The sequence below is a fragment of the Alternaria novae-zelandiae genome, assembly GCF_023758075.1.
Source record: "Alternaria novae-zelandiae strain BMP 2774 chromosome Unknown scaffold_33, whole genome shotgun sequence".
NCBI classification, from domain to species: Eukaryota; Fungi; Ascomycota; class Dothideomycetes; order Pleosporales; family Pleosporaceae; genus Alternaria; species Alternaria novae-zelandiae.
In genome coordinates, this window is record NW_026056993.1 from 144,370 (window position 1) to 159,108 (window position 14,739).

The 14,739-nt window shown below is 55.0% G+C and overlaps 6 protein-coding genes across 6 annotated transcripts; 3 read left to right on the forward strand and 3 right to left on the reverse strand.

Annotated features, from left to right (window-relative positions):
• Window positions 1–155: 155 nt before the first annotated feature.
• On the reverse strand, window positions 156–1,292 carry J4E88_010427 (uncharacterized protein; the record flags this gene model as incomplete). The annotated part of the gene is made up of 3 exons (XM_049404019.1): window positions 156–459; window positions 512–1,113; window positions 1,182–1,292. 3 exons carry the CDS (start codon window positions 1,290–1,292, stop codon window positions 156–158), a joined length of 1,017 nt encoding a protein of 338 aa, XP_049250244.1.
• Window positions 1,293–2,143: 851 nt separating this feature from the next.
• J4E88_010428 (uncharacterized protein) lies at window positions 2,144–2,494 on the forward strand (the record flags this gene model as incomplete). Its single annotated transcript, XM_049404020.1, has 1 exon — window positions 2,144–2,494. One exon carries the CDS (start codon window positions 2,144–2,146, stop codon window positions 2,492–2,494), a length of 351 nt encoding a protein of 116 aa, XP_049250245.1.
• Window positions 2,495–2,660: 166 nt separating this feature from the next.
• Window positions 2,661–3,359, reverse strand: J4E88_010429 (uncharacterized protein; the record flags this gene model as incomplete). Its single annotated transcript, XM_049404021.1, has 2 exons — window positions 2,661–2,695; window positions 2,750–3,359. 2 exons carry the CDS (start codon window positions 3,357–3,359, stop codon window positions 2,661–2,663), a joined length of 645 nt encoding a protein of 214 aa, XP_049250246.1.
• A 2,885-nt stretch (window positions 3,360–6,244) lies between these two features.
• On the reverse strand, window positions 6,245–7,878 carry J4E88_010430 (uncharacterized protein; the record flags this gene model as incomplete). The annotated part of the gene is made up of 2 exons (XM_049404022.1): window positions 6,245–6,464; window positions 6,530–7,878. 2 exons carry the CDS (start codon window positions 7,876–7,878, stop codon window positions 6,245–6,247), a joined length of 1,569 nt encoding a protein of 522 aa, XP_049250247.1.
• Window positions 7,879–8,441: 563 nt separating this feature from the next.
• J4E88_010431 (uncharacterized protein) lies at window positions 8,442–9,260 on the forward strand (the record flags this gene model as incomplete). The annotated part of the gene is made up of 2 exons (XM_049404023.1): window positions 8,442–8,876; window positions 8,928–9,260. The coding sequence occupies 2 exons, from the start codon at window positions 8,442–8,444 to the stop codon at window positions 9,258–9,260; spliced, it is 768 nt and encodes a 255-aa protein (XP_049250248.1).
• Window positions 9,261–10,852: 1,592 nt separating this feature from the next.
• J4E88_010432 (uncharacterized protein) lies at window positions 10,853–13,849 on the forward strand (the record flags this gene model as incomplete). Its single annotated transcript, XM_049404024.1, has 2 exons — window positions 10,853–11,159; window positions 11,208–13,849. The coding sequence occupies 2 exons, from the start codon at window positions 10,853–10,855 to the stop codon at window positions 13,847–13,849; spliced, it is 2,949 nt and encodes a 982-aa protein (XP_049250249.1).
• Window positions 13,850–14,739: the final 890 nt, after the last annotated feature.

The window sequence follows — 14,739 nt, forward strand, 5'->3', positions numbered from 1 at the left end:
TGGTGTATGATACAGCATGCACGGATTTACGGATAGCAACAAACTGTCACGACTTGTAATACGAACATGTATGAACTTGCGTCATTAATCCTCTAACAACACCATCTATATCTACCCGTCCCAAACCCCTCTAGAACTCCACCAATCCCACAATCCTACAAAAGCGTATCACCAAGCGCACACCTCACAATCGAAACACCAGCGCGCACCGTATCACCAGCACCCTCAGCATCAAGGCTAGGGTTAACCTCAACGAGGTCGAGCGCGATGAGCTGACCAGTCTCAGCAACGCACTCAGCGATGAAGTCACCCTCGCGCAGCGTCAACCCACCGCGTACGGGAGTACCGGTACTGGGCGCCCACATGGGGTCAAGAGCATCGACGTCGAAGGAGAGATGGATAGGCGTGTCGCTTCCAATCCAGCCCAATGCCATATCCATGACTTTGCCAATGCCGTACCTATCGTCTTGTTAGCAACCATCTCCAACCACCTTGAAAGCGCGCGACATACCTGTCAATCTCATGCATACTATACGCCTTAATCCCGTATTCCCTCAAAATCTTCTTCTCCCCCTTATCAATATCCCTCAACCCAATATAAACCAACTTCTTCGGACTAATCAAATGCTCCTTCTCCAGCCACGCAAACACATCCTCTCTCTTCAATTCCTCCTTCTCCTTCTCCTCCACGAGATCCGCCAAAAAGGCAACCGGCATACCATGAATATTGCCGCTTTCGCTCGACTCCGGCGTATTAATATCCGCATGCGCATCGACCCAGATCACCGCAATCTCCTTGCCCAACCTCTCCCGCACTGCTTTCGCAGTCCCGGAAACAGTGCCGATGGCGATGGAGTGGTCGCCGCCGAGGGTTAGCACGAGTTTTCCTGTTTTGGCGTGGGCGTAGACTTGGTCCGAGACTTGCTTTGTTACGGCCGACACGAATCTGGGTTGCTTCATTTTGCAGACTTCGGGGTCGGAGGCGGGTCGTAGCGAGGAGTAGTTGTGCACTTGGCCGTCGTAGGTGACGTTGAAGTCGAGGTCTTGTTCTAGTTGCTTGATGAGGCCGTTTTCGATGAGCGCCATGGGGGCGGCGTCGACGCCGGCTTTGGGCTGAGATAAGATTGTTAATTTATTTGGGGAGGGAATGGGTGGTGGTGATGGTGGGTGGGTGGGCTTACCTGGCCGCCGCTGAAGCCGACTGCGACGATGCCTAGGTCATGCTTGTTCGGCAGGAACTTGGGCTGTAGTGTGGGTGCGGAAGTCATTTTGCTGGAGGTGAGGTTAGTCATGTGATTTGTTGTGTGGAGTTGGCAGAGATGTGGGAAAGATGGGATTGTACGTGGGTTGGTCGTCGCAGAAGTGCGACTTCTAGATAGCAAACCACCACGTCGCAAACCACGTCATCAAAAGCAATTGCAGCTGTCTCTTACCTTTTACTGTGAATTCGTATACCAATAATAAAATATCTCTTAATCTATCATGCAAAAAAGTGCTAATACCGCAATGCGTACAACAACACTCTTCCAAGGTTATCCCAACTCAACTCTGTCAAGAAGTCGAAGAAATGCGAAATATGCAGAAACCAACCCCAAAACCGAGGGCGGGCAGCCTTTTATGCATTTTATCTGCGCCCGGATACGCTTACAATCTCTTACCTAATTCCGTGTTGCTGAATTTTCCCTCCATCGTGTGCACCTGTACTTAGAGGAAGCGTCTGATGAGGCTCTCGTCAAATTTATCACTTAGGGGAAGTAGTCTTTATCTAAGGACCGGTACCGTAAGAATGCCCCCACTACCGGCCCCGGTTGCGCGCCAGCACGCTTTAGGGAGGTGGCAGGGCATGCGTGGTGTCAACGTGGCTTTTGCGAATGCTGTGGAACAGAGGAGATGTGCATCTATCTGTGAGGACTGCTGTGTAGAGGCTCGCCTTTGCTGGTAGGATGGCTCGGGGGTGCACTGGAAAAGCGATTGGTTGGGCGGGAAGGGGTCTAATCCCGGCGTGGAATGGCCGGCTGCGATCGGCTTTACCGGTTCAGCCGCATGCTGAGGTCCGCACGCGAAGCCAGGTGACCTTTCCAACGCACCGTTCATCGCAGTCACATGCACTCTACCGTGTTCAACGCCAACGCCAACGCCGCTAATGTCCGGTCCCGCAATCCGTTTCGTGGCTTCCAAGTCCGCGAAGAACTGCACAGGAACTGTTCAATTGCTGTGTCATGTCAAGCCTGGGGTTAGTGCGCAACGCAAAGGCATCGCAGCGGTCTCTGATGAGCGCATTGAGATATGCGTTGCCGCTCAGCCGAAAGACGGAGAGGCGAACAGGGCGGTGAGGGAAGTCATTGCTGGTGCGCTTCGAGTTGCGAAGTCGGATGTTGAAGTTGTTAAAGGCATGAAGAGTAGGGAGAAGACTGTAGTTGTGCAGACGGGCATGAAAGGCACAGCTGAGGAGGAAGTCAATCGCATCAGAGCAGTCTTGGAAGGCAGAAGATGAAGTTTCAAAATCGTGTCAAGGCATTACTATTATATTACTTTTGTGCCCGGGTCATTAAGGAGCGTCATATGTACAGCATGGATATCTCCATCTACCCCTTCATGTTCATTATCCAATAGACATTAAAGATCCCCACTACCACCATTTCCAGGTGCTAGAGCGAGATCTAGTATTGCCAGGCACCAGCATCTTCGGTCGCAACTGTAGAGAATCGTTAGCACATGTTTGAAATGTCAGAAGAAGCAGAAAACTTACCAGTAAGAGCGCTGAAACCGAGGCACTCATCAGAGAACTCGCCGTCCTCAACGGCACCAAACACTTGGTATCCCTCGCCTTCGCCAGCCGGGCAGGCAACGAAGCCAGTCTCGTACTCAAGGTATCCGAAGGCGTTGCCGTTGGCAGGCGCAGTGCGGCTGAAGCCAGTGACGTCGGAGCCCTCGGGCTTGGAGACGGAATGGGCAGTGGTGTACTGCAGAGCACCGCCGGGTGCAACGTAGACCTCCTGGCCACCAGGCACGACGACACCGAGGGCGAGAGTTCCCTGGCCGCCAGCCAGAACGGTGGTGTTACCTGCAGGGCAGGAGCCAGCGGGCAGGTTGGGTGGGCAGTAGGACGAGGGAGGGCCGCCGCCGAGGTAGAACTTTCCGCCGCGTGCGGTGAGGGACTGGAGGTGGATGGGCGAGGCGCTGCGGGAGGAGATGACGCCGAAGTAGCCGGTGGGCGCGGCGTCGGCAGGAGCGGTCGACGACGACGAGGGTGCGCTGCCGGTGACGGTCGCGGTGTGCGAGGGCTTGGGGCAGTCGGAGGAGATGGCAGTCGCCATGGCGCTGGCGATGAGCGTGGTGATAGCGACGGTGTACTTCATCTTGGCGAGTGTGTGTGTGTGTGGTGTGGAAGAACTTCGAAAGCGAGTGTTGTAAAGGGAGTTATAAACTAGTCACTGCTGTGAATTGCTTTTGAAAGTTTGCTGAGGATGATGACCCTTTGTGCAGCGCCGTTCGCGGAACCCTTTATAGTAATGGCCAACAGACGGACACGGTGCAGGGTATGAGGGGTTTGTTCTGTTCTACCGTCTTCCAACCTACAAAACGCGACTAAACAAAGTAACATTGACCCTCCCACCTATGTTCCCCACCGTCATTCCTCGTATCCATGCAGACGCAGCGCTGCACTGTCCCTGCAGGCTTGAACCATGCCCGTAGCAGTAATGTCCCGGCCGTTTAAGCTCACCCTAAGCATGCTTCAGGCACTGATCAGCCCGTCAATATCGCTGGAAACATGACGAAAACGGGTGAGCTAGCCCTGCGCGTTGCATCCTCGCATTGAAGCTTCCGACACGCAGACGTCATATTCAGTCCCTGACGTACCGTACCGTGTATGCATCTTGTCGACAAGCTGATCACCTCGTGTTTCAATGTCACCAGACTGACGTTGGGCAGTTCGGCTGGTTGTGTGACCTAATACGGCGGTGCCGGTCGCATCGGGCGAGAGTTTTCCCACCACACGATAACGGCATCATACGGCGGTATGTATGCGAAAGTGCCGGTGGATGCGGTGGCATTGAATCTTTCCGCATCCCGCATCTCGGTATCGCTAGCCGGTCGCTATTTGGATTTGAACATCAACCTTTCCAAAACCACCTCGATAGCTTCCTCTCCACCTCACAATTCCCATTACACAACAAATTCCCACATCGGAGGGTTATCCGTATGGCGCCATCTCCCCCAGCCCCCGTGCCACGAGGAAATGTTACCACGGTACCTGTCTCGTTGATGTCGTACGAGCTGTACACGGTGGTCGAGAAAAAACGAGGCTGGCAGAAGGACACGATCCCCGCTGGTGCCACACCCGCTACCTTAGTGCTCCTACCCACCCATCGCCACATCCGGAAATAGAAACCCACCAAACCTCGTATTTGCAAACCAGCGCTACCCGTCAAAGTAGCAGGCGACAGTAGCAGATACGAACCGGTTATATGGAGATCGTGAGGAAAGGGAACAGCGCGGAAGGTGGTAAGCGGCGGTGCGGAGGGCGGAAGGCGTCGGCACCTTTTTGTTGCGATAAGACAAAATCATGCCTAGGTGTCATGAAGTTTTTCTGCTTACGCCGGAGAATTGTCCGGAGAGACGGTGTTCTATTCTTAACGACAAAGCGCGGTAGCGGAGATGTCTGTTTCTCCGACTGCAGACTGCAGACTGCACATGTCCTCCTCATGGCAAGCACGCGAGTACCGTTCTGTCAAGTTCATGTTCGCGCATGAAAAGACCGGGCCGTCCCCTGTCGCATACTATGGAGATACTGCTGCTTTCGGCCGATGGGAAAAACAAACCACGGTACGCGAAATATCTAGCCATGTACCTCACATGCGATAGTCGCATACACGCATGCGTTCGATAAATTCGATAATCGCGATGGCTCTAAAGTTTTTTGGGATGGAGGATTCATGCATGGACTATTTAATTCCGCTTTTGGAGAGGGTGGAGAGGGTAGAGCGGTGTAAACGGCCGTGGATGTGGGGTGTTGAGAAAGATCGTGAGGGTGCTGGAGGGTTCTTTGCGGAATACCGAGGTTGGGGGGTATCGGAATGTTCGAGAGTTTTCATGATCATTCACCAACGACGAGCGCAAGAGCTTGGATGACAATGAACCAACGGTGATGATAGTACTCCGTCTTGAGCGGTCAGGCGATGCCTTGCCCACAACCATCTGAACAGCTGTTGCGATCGCCCCGCCCACCAAGGTACAACCCCAATAGCCAGCACGACTGGCGACCTCGTCCTCGACCATGGAAGCTAGTGTTTAAGCAAGTACAAGCATCCTCTGGTGGTCCAAGTCTGGTATAGCCTTCTACTAGCAAACGCGAAGGTCGTGGGAACAAACCTGACCAGATGTTCAGAACTAGATCCAGGGTACATGACCACAGCTGCTGCGATCTAATTATCACAGCGAGAACACAAAGCCTGTGAAGATGACGAGGATAACTGCTATGCGCGCAATCGTAATGGCTAGAGGACTTCCACCTCCTGCCCTCCGCCTCCCAAGCCCAATGGCACCAGAGAAGGTCAGACAAGAATGTACTAAACCCGCTTGCTCCCCCTCGCGATATACGCGTACGTTTACGTGTATGTATACGAAACAATACAGCTGAAGTAGTAAGCACATCCAAATATCTAGGTACACTAGCAGCGGCGGACTACAAAATCCAGGTAAGACTTCCATCTTCTCCAGTACCAATACAACGTCCCCCAAAGCTAGCGACCCGCCCACCATAATACAAGCCCAACAAGTAGTACAACAACTTACGCGGCATTCCAAATGAAAGCCGCTGACGTATTCTCCATTGCGACGCTTCTTTCCCGTGGTATCAAATCAACACAACCAACACACACCCTACGCTGATCCCAGAAGCCACTACAAACATTCCAAGGTTCCACCGAAGACGCAGCTAAAAAAAAAACCGCGCGCGACTCAGCTTATGCAATGCCCTTCACCAATCCCGTCTTACCTATCGTACATCCCCTTCGTACATCCACCCTAGCCTGCCACCCTGCATACATACTCGAATGTTGAGGTCAGCACGGACTGGAATAGACGCGGTGGTAGTAGTAGTACAGTAGTACAGTACTGGTAGTAGTATCAGAGATGTACTGCTGCTACTACCAGTACTGTACTACTACTACTACCACTGCGTCTATTCCAGCCCGTCCCCCATCCCCATACATCCCCCATCCCCATCCCCCCTACTACATCTCTACATCCACAAACACAACTTCCCACTCGCCGTCCCCGCTGCCACCCAATCCAACGTCGGATGAAACTTGGCCACCGCCGGCACAGCCGTAATGCCGTCGCCCCCTAGCTGCGCCAACTGCTGGCCTTTTGCGGTGTAGATATCGACGAAGCGGTTCATGTTGCCGATGCAGAAGCGTTGGACGTTGTCTTGGGGGTGTTGTTGCCATTGTGCTCGGAGGCTGGGGGTTGGAGGGTTAGTATGGGTATGTGGAGGGGAGGGGGGAAGGGAAGAAGAAGAACTCACATAGTAACCCATCTCCCCGTCTGATTATTATGCGGCACCACAGCCGTCGGTTCCATAGCCTCTTCTTCCAACGTCGTGCCCACCTTCCACTCCGCACAATTCCCAAAATCATGTATCTTAATCGTATCATCATAACTCGCAGTCGCCACCTGCCCCGCACTATTCCACGCCGCATGCGACACGCTCAATTTACTCGTATGCTCGCCCACCAGCGCCGGTGCCCTCTCCCCACCCTTCCCACTTATCTTCCTCAAATCCCAGATCTTGAGTGTGCGGTCGAGGGATGCGGTTGCAACGAGATGGGGGTGTAGAGGATGTAAAGTAAAGCCGCCGATTTTCTTATCGCTCAGCTGGAAAACTTGCAATCCCGCTGCTTTCTCGCTCGGAGTGCGCATATCATATATACCAAACTGGCCGTCGAGCGTGGAGAAATACAAGGTGTGGGGATCGTCTTTGCTGATTTCCAGACCGGATAGGGGAGCTTCTTCGTCTTTGTCACGAGGGGCGTAGACTTCGACTGCGACACCTTTTGCTAGATCAAGTTTCCTGACCGAGGAGTCGTAGGAGGCGGTGTAGAGGGCGTTTGCGTCGTGAGGGCTGAATTGGAAAGTGTGGATTGTGCGTGTGTGCGGTTTGAGCGTCGTAATGGTCGGTCCTTCCCTGTCCGCGTCTTCGTCGTCTTCGACTTTGACTTCTGCTACTTTCTGCGATGCATCACAGATTCCCAGGTTGCCCAGCTTGTCACCGGCAAACACCAATGGCTTGTCGGTTGTGGGGTGGAGGCCCATGGAGTATATGCGCTCGGGTGTGATCTTGATTTCGTTGGGCTCGAAGTCTTCCCAGAGCGTTAGGCCGCTCATGCGCTCTCGGAGTGCACGTAATTCCTTGTCGGTGGTCTCCTTTACGTCGTTGTAGTCAAAAGTGCGTGCGTACGGATCGGCTGGGCCGACGGAGAGGAAGTTCCCGCTGCGGTTCCAGTCCTTGCCTGCTACGACTATGTCACTGAAGTTGAAGGCATCACTAACTCGTTGTCGCTTTGCGCGATCAGCTGCTTGTATCGCGACGTATTCATCCTCTGCTTTGCGCTTGGCGACCTCACTGTCTGCCACAATGCCCTTTAATCGTGAGGATGTTCTACGGGGCGCTTCTTCTTCTTGCTTGATCTTCTTAGGCGCGGGCTTCTTCGCTTTTGGTCGCGAAGGTACGGATGGCTTTGCCTTGCCTGTAGGACCTAGACCGGCTTCCGCAGCCTCCATCTCAAGGTTGCGCAACAGCGCCTGCGTCTTTGCAATATTCTCCTGCCGTTTCCGCTCATACTCGCTGACCTCGACATTTTTGCCGCGCGCCATGTTGGGAAGCAGGTCCAATCCCTAACTGTATATGGAGAGAGGTCTCGAATCGGGGTCGTGGCGGGGACGTGTAGGCTGCGATGCGCGTGCGGTGGTAGTGTGGTGAAGATCGCGTTTCGGTTCGTTTAGAAGTCGCCTCTGAGATTTGCGGGGTATCCGATGGGTTCCTGAAGATCGGATGGCAATTGCCTGCTGGATGCCAGGGGAATTGTGGACTGGAGATGCTGGATCTCAGAAGTGTTGCCACTAGCGCAGACGCGTTCGACGCGTCGGTCACGTGGCGACGTGATTAACAAGATCTGGAACTGCAGTCGGATGCGGATCTTCAGCCTCCTGCACGATTTGGAATGGTGTCTAATTGCCACGTGGTAAAATCAATTCGCCTTCAAGATCGATATGCAGACGTTAAGATCGATTGTCAAGTTCAACGTCGAAATTGATCGACAGCTCTACGACGTCACAGGGTTAGTGTGAGATCTGATCGATGTCGGTCTTGGCAGATTTGCGGAGAAGGCAGCAAATGTCCGCATCGGCTGATCTCTACATCTTCAATTGCATCCACCATGCCACCATCACGACTAGCCAGCTCGCTACTCGGGAGTGTCCGAGCAGCCTCAATTCGCCCGGCAGCCGCTTCGCGACAACGATGCCTGTACCATTCGTATGATTACGCGCAGCCGCCGCCGTTTCCTCCCGCCGAGTCCGCCATTCTCTCCTCCGCATACGCACACGTACCCAGCCATGGGTTTACTATGGACGCACTGAAGCTTGGTGCTCGCGACGCCGGCTACCTTGATGTTTCTACGAATCTGCTTCCGCGGGGTGTCTTCGATTTGATCAATTACCATCTTGTCACGCAGCGCTTGGCGCTACAGAACAATGTTCAATTCCCAGACCAGGGAGAGCAAGGGAAGAAGATGGGCGTTGGCGCAAAAGTCAGGACGTTGACACTGGCGCGGTTGCGGGCGAATGAACCCGTCATACATCGATGGCAGGAGGTAGGACAGTGCATACACAGCAGCAAAGGTCAGCGTGCTGATGGGTGATAGGCACTCGCGATCATGGCCCAGCCTACGTACGTCCCGGCATCTATCGCCGAACTTGCGAGACTCGCAGACGAGATATGGTTTCTATCGGGAGACCAGAGTGTTGATAGCAGCTGGTACACCAAGCGAGCGACACTCTCGGCCATCTACTCCTCGACCGAGTTATACATGACACAGGACAAGTCGGCCAACTTTGTAGAGACGGAGCAGTTTCTGGATAACAGATTACAAGACCTGATGAAGGTTGGCGGCTTCATGGGAGGACTGGGCGAGTGGCTCAACTATACGGGCCATTCTGCCGTCAACGTGCTGAGGAGTAAGGGTGCGCGCATCTGAGTTTGGCTGTTTATGGTACGTTAAGTCGAGGATGATGTATTCTGTGTTTCTACTTTTTCCCGCTACACTAGCGAAGACGTCACGGCACATGGGATCTCGATGAGATGTTGAGTGTGACAATTTATGTATGAAACCCCCTCGGGTTTTCAAGAGGTTCCCAAACACCATCGTACGATGAAGAAGAGCCTAATGCCAGCATCGCCGATGGTTTCGTGCATGCTAACAGGTTACGAAACAATATTGGTTGCGATTCGGTGATTTGGCCGGGACGTCCTCCCGGCGCGCTCTGCCCTGCAGTGCTGTAACGAGTAATCTGCGATCCGAGCTCAATCGGTGATCTGAGGTGGAAAGTGGCATCACCCCACTGTGAGAGTGAAAAAGTCGGAGCAAGCAGTCGTGGTCAGCAGTCGTCCCTGGTCAGAGGCCGTGAGGACCCAGGCGTAATAAAACCCCTTTGGGATGCCTGTCGGATGGATCAGCTGCATGCCTGCCGTGAGGTGCATTGACGAGTGTTGCAGCTGGACCCTTTACTGCGATGGCCCTCTCGATGGCGATGCTGGCAGCGATGAGACGGCACACTTGGACTGGCGTGCTGGCCAATCATGGTGGCAGGCATGACAAGCCGAGCAACCAAGGACAGATCAGGGTCCAGAGAATCGATTGCGCTTCCCAGCCGTTGGCAGCACCGTGCAAGAGTGACCTCATCCAGGGAGGGGACACGGGGAGTGTGCGTCAGGAGAGGGCCAGCTAGCACTTGCAATCTCGATGGATGCTGTGGCCGTGTGGGAGAGTGCGTGTGGCTGGTGAGGCTCTAGCGGCAGCGTGTCAACGGTTCGTGCCGCCACGGTTCTGCTGTGATGGGAAGCCATGGTGTGAAGAGGGTCTGGACCATCTCTCATGCCGTGCAGCACTGGCAGCAACTGTCAGACGCGGATCTAGACGGTGGCAAGTGTAGATATGTGCGGGCGGTTGCATGTTGTTCGCAGTGCGGCAGTGCTGCTAGAAGGTTGTGTTCTCCGGAGAAGCATAGGAGAGGACGGCCATCACAGATATGGAGAGCCATCGAGACCTGAGGGTCAACGGGCGGAACAGAAGGGCGATGGGCTTCCCAGTGGGCGATGGTGGGCTGGAGATCAAGGCCCATCGTCGATTGCCGGTAGTTCTTGCGCTAGGCCCGAACGCCACACTTCCTCTTCGCGGCCAGGTACCCTCGATCTCCAGCTGCAGTCTTGGCAAGTTGGAAATCGAGAGCATCGACATGCTTACCCACATCAAGATCGATGCCCATCATGGCTCACCTGCTCAAACCAGCGCCGAGAGAGCCCACAACTCTCTTCAGCCATCTTTCAATTTGCACGCTGAAACTGCCCTCCCACCACACGACGACGCCGCTACCAGCACCCTACATACCATTCGAGCCACCGCCGCGGAAGCGTCTGATCTATTCGAGCCTGGGCACAACAGCCTCCCGGTCTACAATATACGCACACCTTGGACATTTGTTAGCTAGCGGCCTGACATTCACCATCATCCACATGGGGAGCATCCTGCCTGTCTAGTCGCCAACTCTCACCCGCCTCTCTCCACCCGCCATGAACGACCGCCCGGGAACGATTCCCATGGCTGCGCGCTCCCACCCACGCCGCCCGCCAGCCCACCGATCCGTCTCTCTCCGCCACAGCCCACCGCCCAAGCCCCAGCCCTCAAGACGCGAGCCCAGGAAGGTGCCCACTGCAGAGACGTCGCCCACGCTCGCCAGCGACAAGGCCAACCCGCCCTCGAGCGTCTCCCCCCAGCTGCTCTCCAACAAGACCAGCTCCGGCGAGAGCAGCGACGCCGGCCAATGGTTCGAAAAGACCAACAACACGGCCAGCCAGGGCAAGTCGGCCTTCGTCGACAGTGAGTGCCTCCGACAGAGTAGATGAGAAAGTGTGACTGACTATTAAGATGAACCGCCCTTCTTCCTCCGCAACTCGTCTTCGTCCGAGACGCCGCCCGACACCACCCAGGCACAGGTCGCCATGCCCTACCGCCCCCTCGGCCAGATTGGCACCGACGGCAGCAGCACCGAAGACTTCCGCAGCGTCATCGACGACCTGACCGTCGCCAACAAGAAGCTCAAGCAGCGGCTGCGGAAGTACGAGAAGCTCTACGATGCCCACCTGCAAGAAGAGAAGCTGTTCGAGGTGAGGTTCCATGGCCTGCCCGACCACAAGAAGAAAGAACTCGAGGAGACTCTGCGCAAGTTTGCATCAGATCTCGACGAAGGCACCGCCAACGACTACGCCGACATCTCAGCCTACACCCCGGCACTCCAAACCCACAACACCGCCTCCTCCACATCGCGCTTCGCCGAGTCGGGCTACGCTTCCCTATCTGCATCCGGCCCTAACTCGTCAGGCCAATCCAATCAAGACAACGACCACCGCAAGATGACCAAATCCGCCTACAGCCGGCAACAGCAAAACATCCAGTCGTACCTCCACGACATCCCCATGGGCCTGCTACCCAACAACAAGACCGCCCCCATGACCGACAAGTCTAAGAAGAAGATGGTTGTGCGCCGCCTGGAGCAGATCTTTGCTGGCAAGCGCTCTGCGCCCGGGTCCCACCCACACCCAATGCAGCAACAGGAAGTAGCCCAGTCGGCAGCAACAGCCGACCGTGCCCAGCGAGAAGCGACGGGACAAAATCAGAAGCCCGAGGGTCAGCGTGAAGCTCGCATCAGGAACGACCGCGGTGCTAGTGCTGCTCGGGAAAGTCATGCGGACCAGGACGAAGTCCTACAGGGCTTCCGCCCCAGCCTGCATATCGAGGAACAGGACTTCGCTGGCTCAGGTCTATCTCCCGACCAACGACCCACACGACCGCTAGACCTGGACCCTTACCGTGCGCAGGTGCCTACAGAGAACATGGACTACATCCGCCATCTTGGCTTCACCCCACCGGACATGGACTCTGGAGAAGCACCCCTCGGCCACGGCTGGATTTACCTAAACTTGGTCATCAACATGGCCCAACTACACACTCTAAACGTCACACCCGAGTTCGTCAAGGACGCCTTGCACGAGTACAGCAACCATCTCGAGATCTCTCGCGACGGTCGCAAAATCCGATGGAAGGGCGGCCTCGACATTACCAAGCACAGCGGCGACAGCTCGTCGGAGCATTGGAGTGGTGCTTCACCGAATGAGTCCGGCTCCCAGTCGCCTTTCAAGGGTATGAAGACTGGCAACAGCGGTGCCAGCAGCGACATGATGGATGAAGCCACGATTGCCAGAAGGCAAGCTCGTGTCCAGCGTGAGAAGGAGCAAAACAAGTTTGCGTACAAACCCATGTTCTTCCACAAGGATGAGTCGGAGAACGAAGACGAGTTTTACGCCTTCGACGCCGAATCCTCAGCCAACTACTCTTACCAACCCCAGCCCACGGGCAATTCCTCGGGTTTCAGCAGTTCCATCATGCAGAGCTCTTCATCAAAACCTCGCAGGCGCGATGACGGACCCATGATCTTCTACACCAAGGCCAAGTTCTGCACTGACCTGAGCGGTGATCGTAACGGCGCCTTCCTTACCATGCCCGGCAACTATCAGCCAATCACGAACCAGCCTCTTGGTGCCAAACAGGGCACATCGTCCCCGACCAAGAGGACGTCGCTGGACCTGGCCGAGCCTCGAGGCCCTCTGGACACTACGCCGATGGATGTTGACAGCGGATCACGCACTGTCTCGAGTGGAGATGACCTTGGCTTCTCGCCCGAGGCCTTGAGGAACGATAGCGGCAACACCAGCCCAGAACTCATGGACTTTGAGGCTTCGGGTCTGGGTGGTGTGCAGCCAGAGGACAACTTCTCCATCCACGTACGACGATCACAAGTACCCACCGCGCCATCCCACGTCGCCGCTCGCCGCTGGTCCACCTTGTACCCCAAGGCCATCCAGGATGCACTCAACAGGCAGTCATCTCCTGAAGTCGAATCTCCTAGATCAAGTCCTCAGCGTGTGATTGAGGAAAGGATTCTCTCTGCGTCACGTAAAAGCCTTCCTAGCTCAACTCTCCCTCCTGCCTCTTTCCTTCCACTGGATTCCTGCTCTTCTGGCGACGTCGACTCGGACCTTGCATCCGACGCCTCATCTGAGCCCGACAGCGACAGCGACTCTGGCGGCCCTACAACGGCCATGCAGATCCTCAACATCGCGCCCATCGCCTCCGACGTCTCCGAAGGATCCGAGTCCGATTACGAAGACAGCGACGACGGCAGCGTCGACATGCTCGCTACAGCCCGCCAACAAGACCCCAGCGCTGTCCGTGCCAGCGAGCGCGAATACGACGCTGCTCTCGCCGATCGTCTCGCCGAAGAGATTCCCGCAGGAAGTTCGGCTGCAACCGCTGGAGGCGGAAGTGGGTTCAACAGCCCCGCCGGTGGTGTTCGCATTCGCGAGGCCGCCAAGTTGGCTAAGCGTGCCAGTCAGGCCAGCAGTGGAAGCAGCAGGGCTGGTCCACCGGCGAATCTCAAACGCGCCCGCACGAGCGATTCGTTTAACCCGCCTCCGAAGAAGAGTCCTAAGACGCGTAGGATGGGGGAGTGATTGTGACGATGGAGTCTTTTCTATTCCAGTAAATTACATAGTGAGCGTTCACGTTCGGATGATCCACGAGGCGTTTTGGATCTTTTTCTTCTCTTTATGGATGGATGGGCGGCAAGGGACTTTTTCACATGGATGATTTGAAGCCATTTTGATACCCCCCCTTTTTACGATATCGTCGAGTAGTTATTTGAGTAGAAACTACCTGGTAATCGGTAGTGCTATATCAATACATGAAAGTATCAACACGAAGCTTTGTTTGCAGTGATATGTAATGTGCGCCGTGATATAACTACATCTCTTCTTATGGAAGTTATAGGTGATATAACTACATCTCTTTTCACGGAATTTACAGAACAGTGACCGATGTTATCTCACGTCCCTCAACGCTCCTAACGAAAGCTGAAATCCTACACATTACATACCGCCACCCACATCCCCTCCATCCTACCCATGCCATCCACTTCCCCCCTAAAACCTACTCACATCCCTCCCAAAAACCCAATTAACCACCCAATAAACCGGCACTAAGACCTTATTCCGCCAACTCACCGTCCTTGTCAAATACGCTCCCCGCCAAATAATCCACGCCACATAACCCTGTAGTCTGCCACCCCATTTCCCGCCTCCCTGGAACAACGCATTCCAGTTTCCAATGTAAGCTAGTGTTCCGAGGTCGCGGTATGTGAAGCCTTTGGAGGGGGAGGAGGGGGATGGTGGAGTGGATAAGGAACCGTCGTTGAGGCGTTTTGCCAACCAGAAAGCTTTTTGAGAGGCGACTTGGGCGGTTGCGGGGTAGGTTGTTGATTCGATTATTCCGCAGTCGCCGAGGGCGAAGACGGAGGGGTGGATGGCTTCTTGTGCGGAGGATTGTGATGTTGACGAGGTGCGGA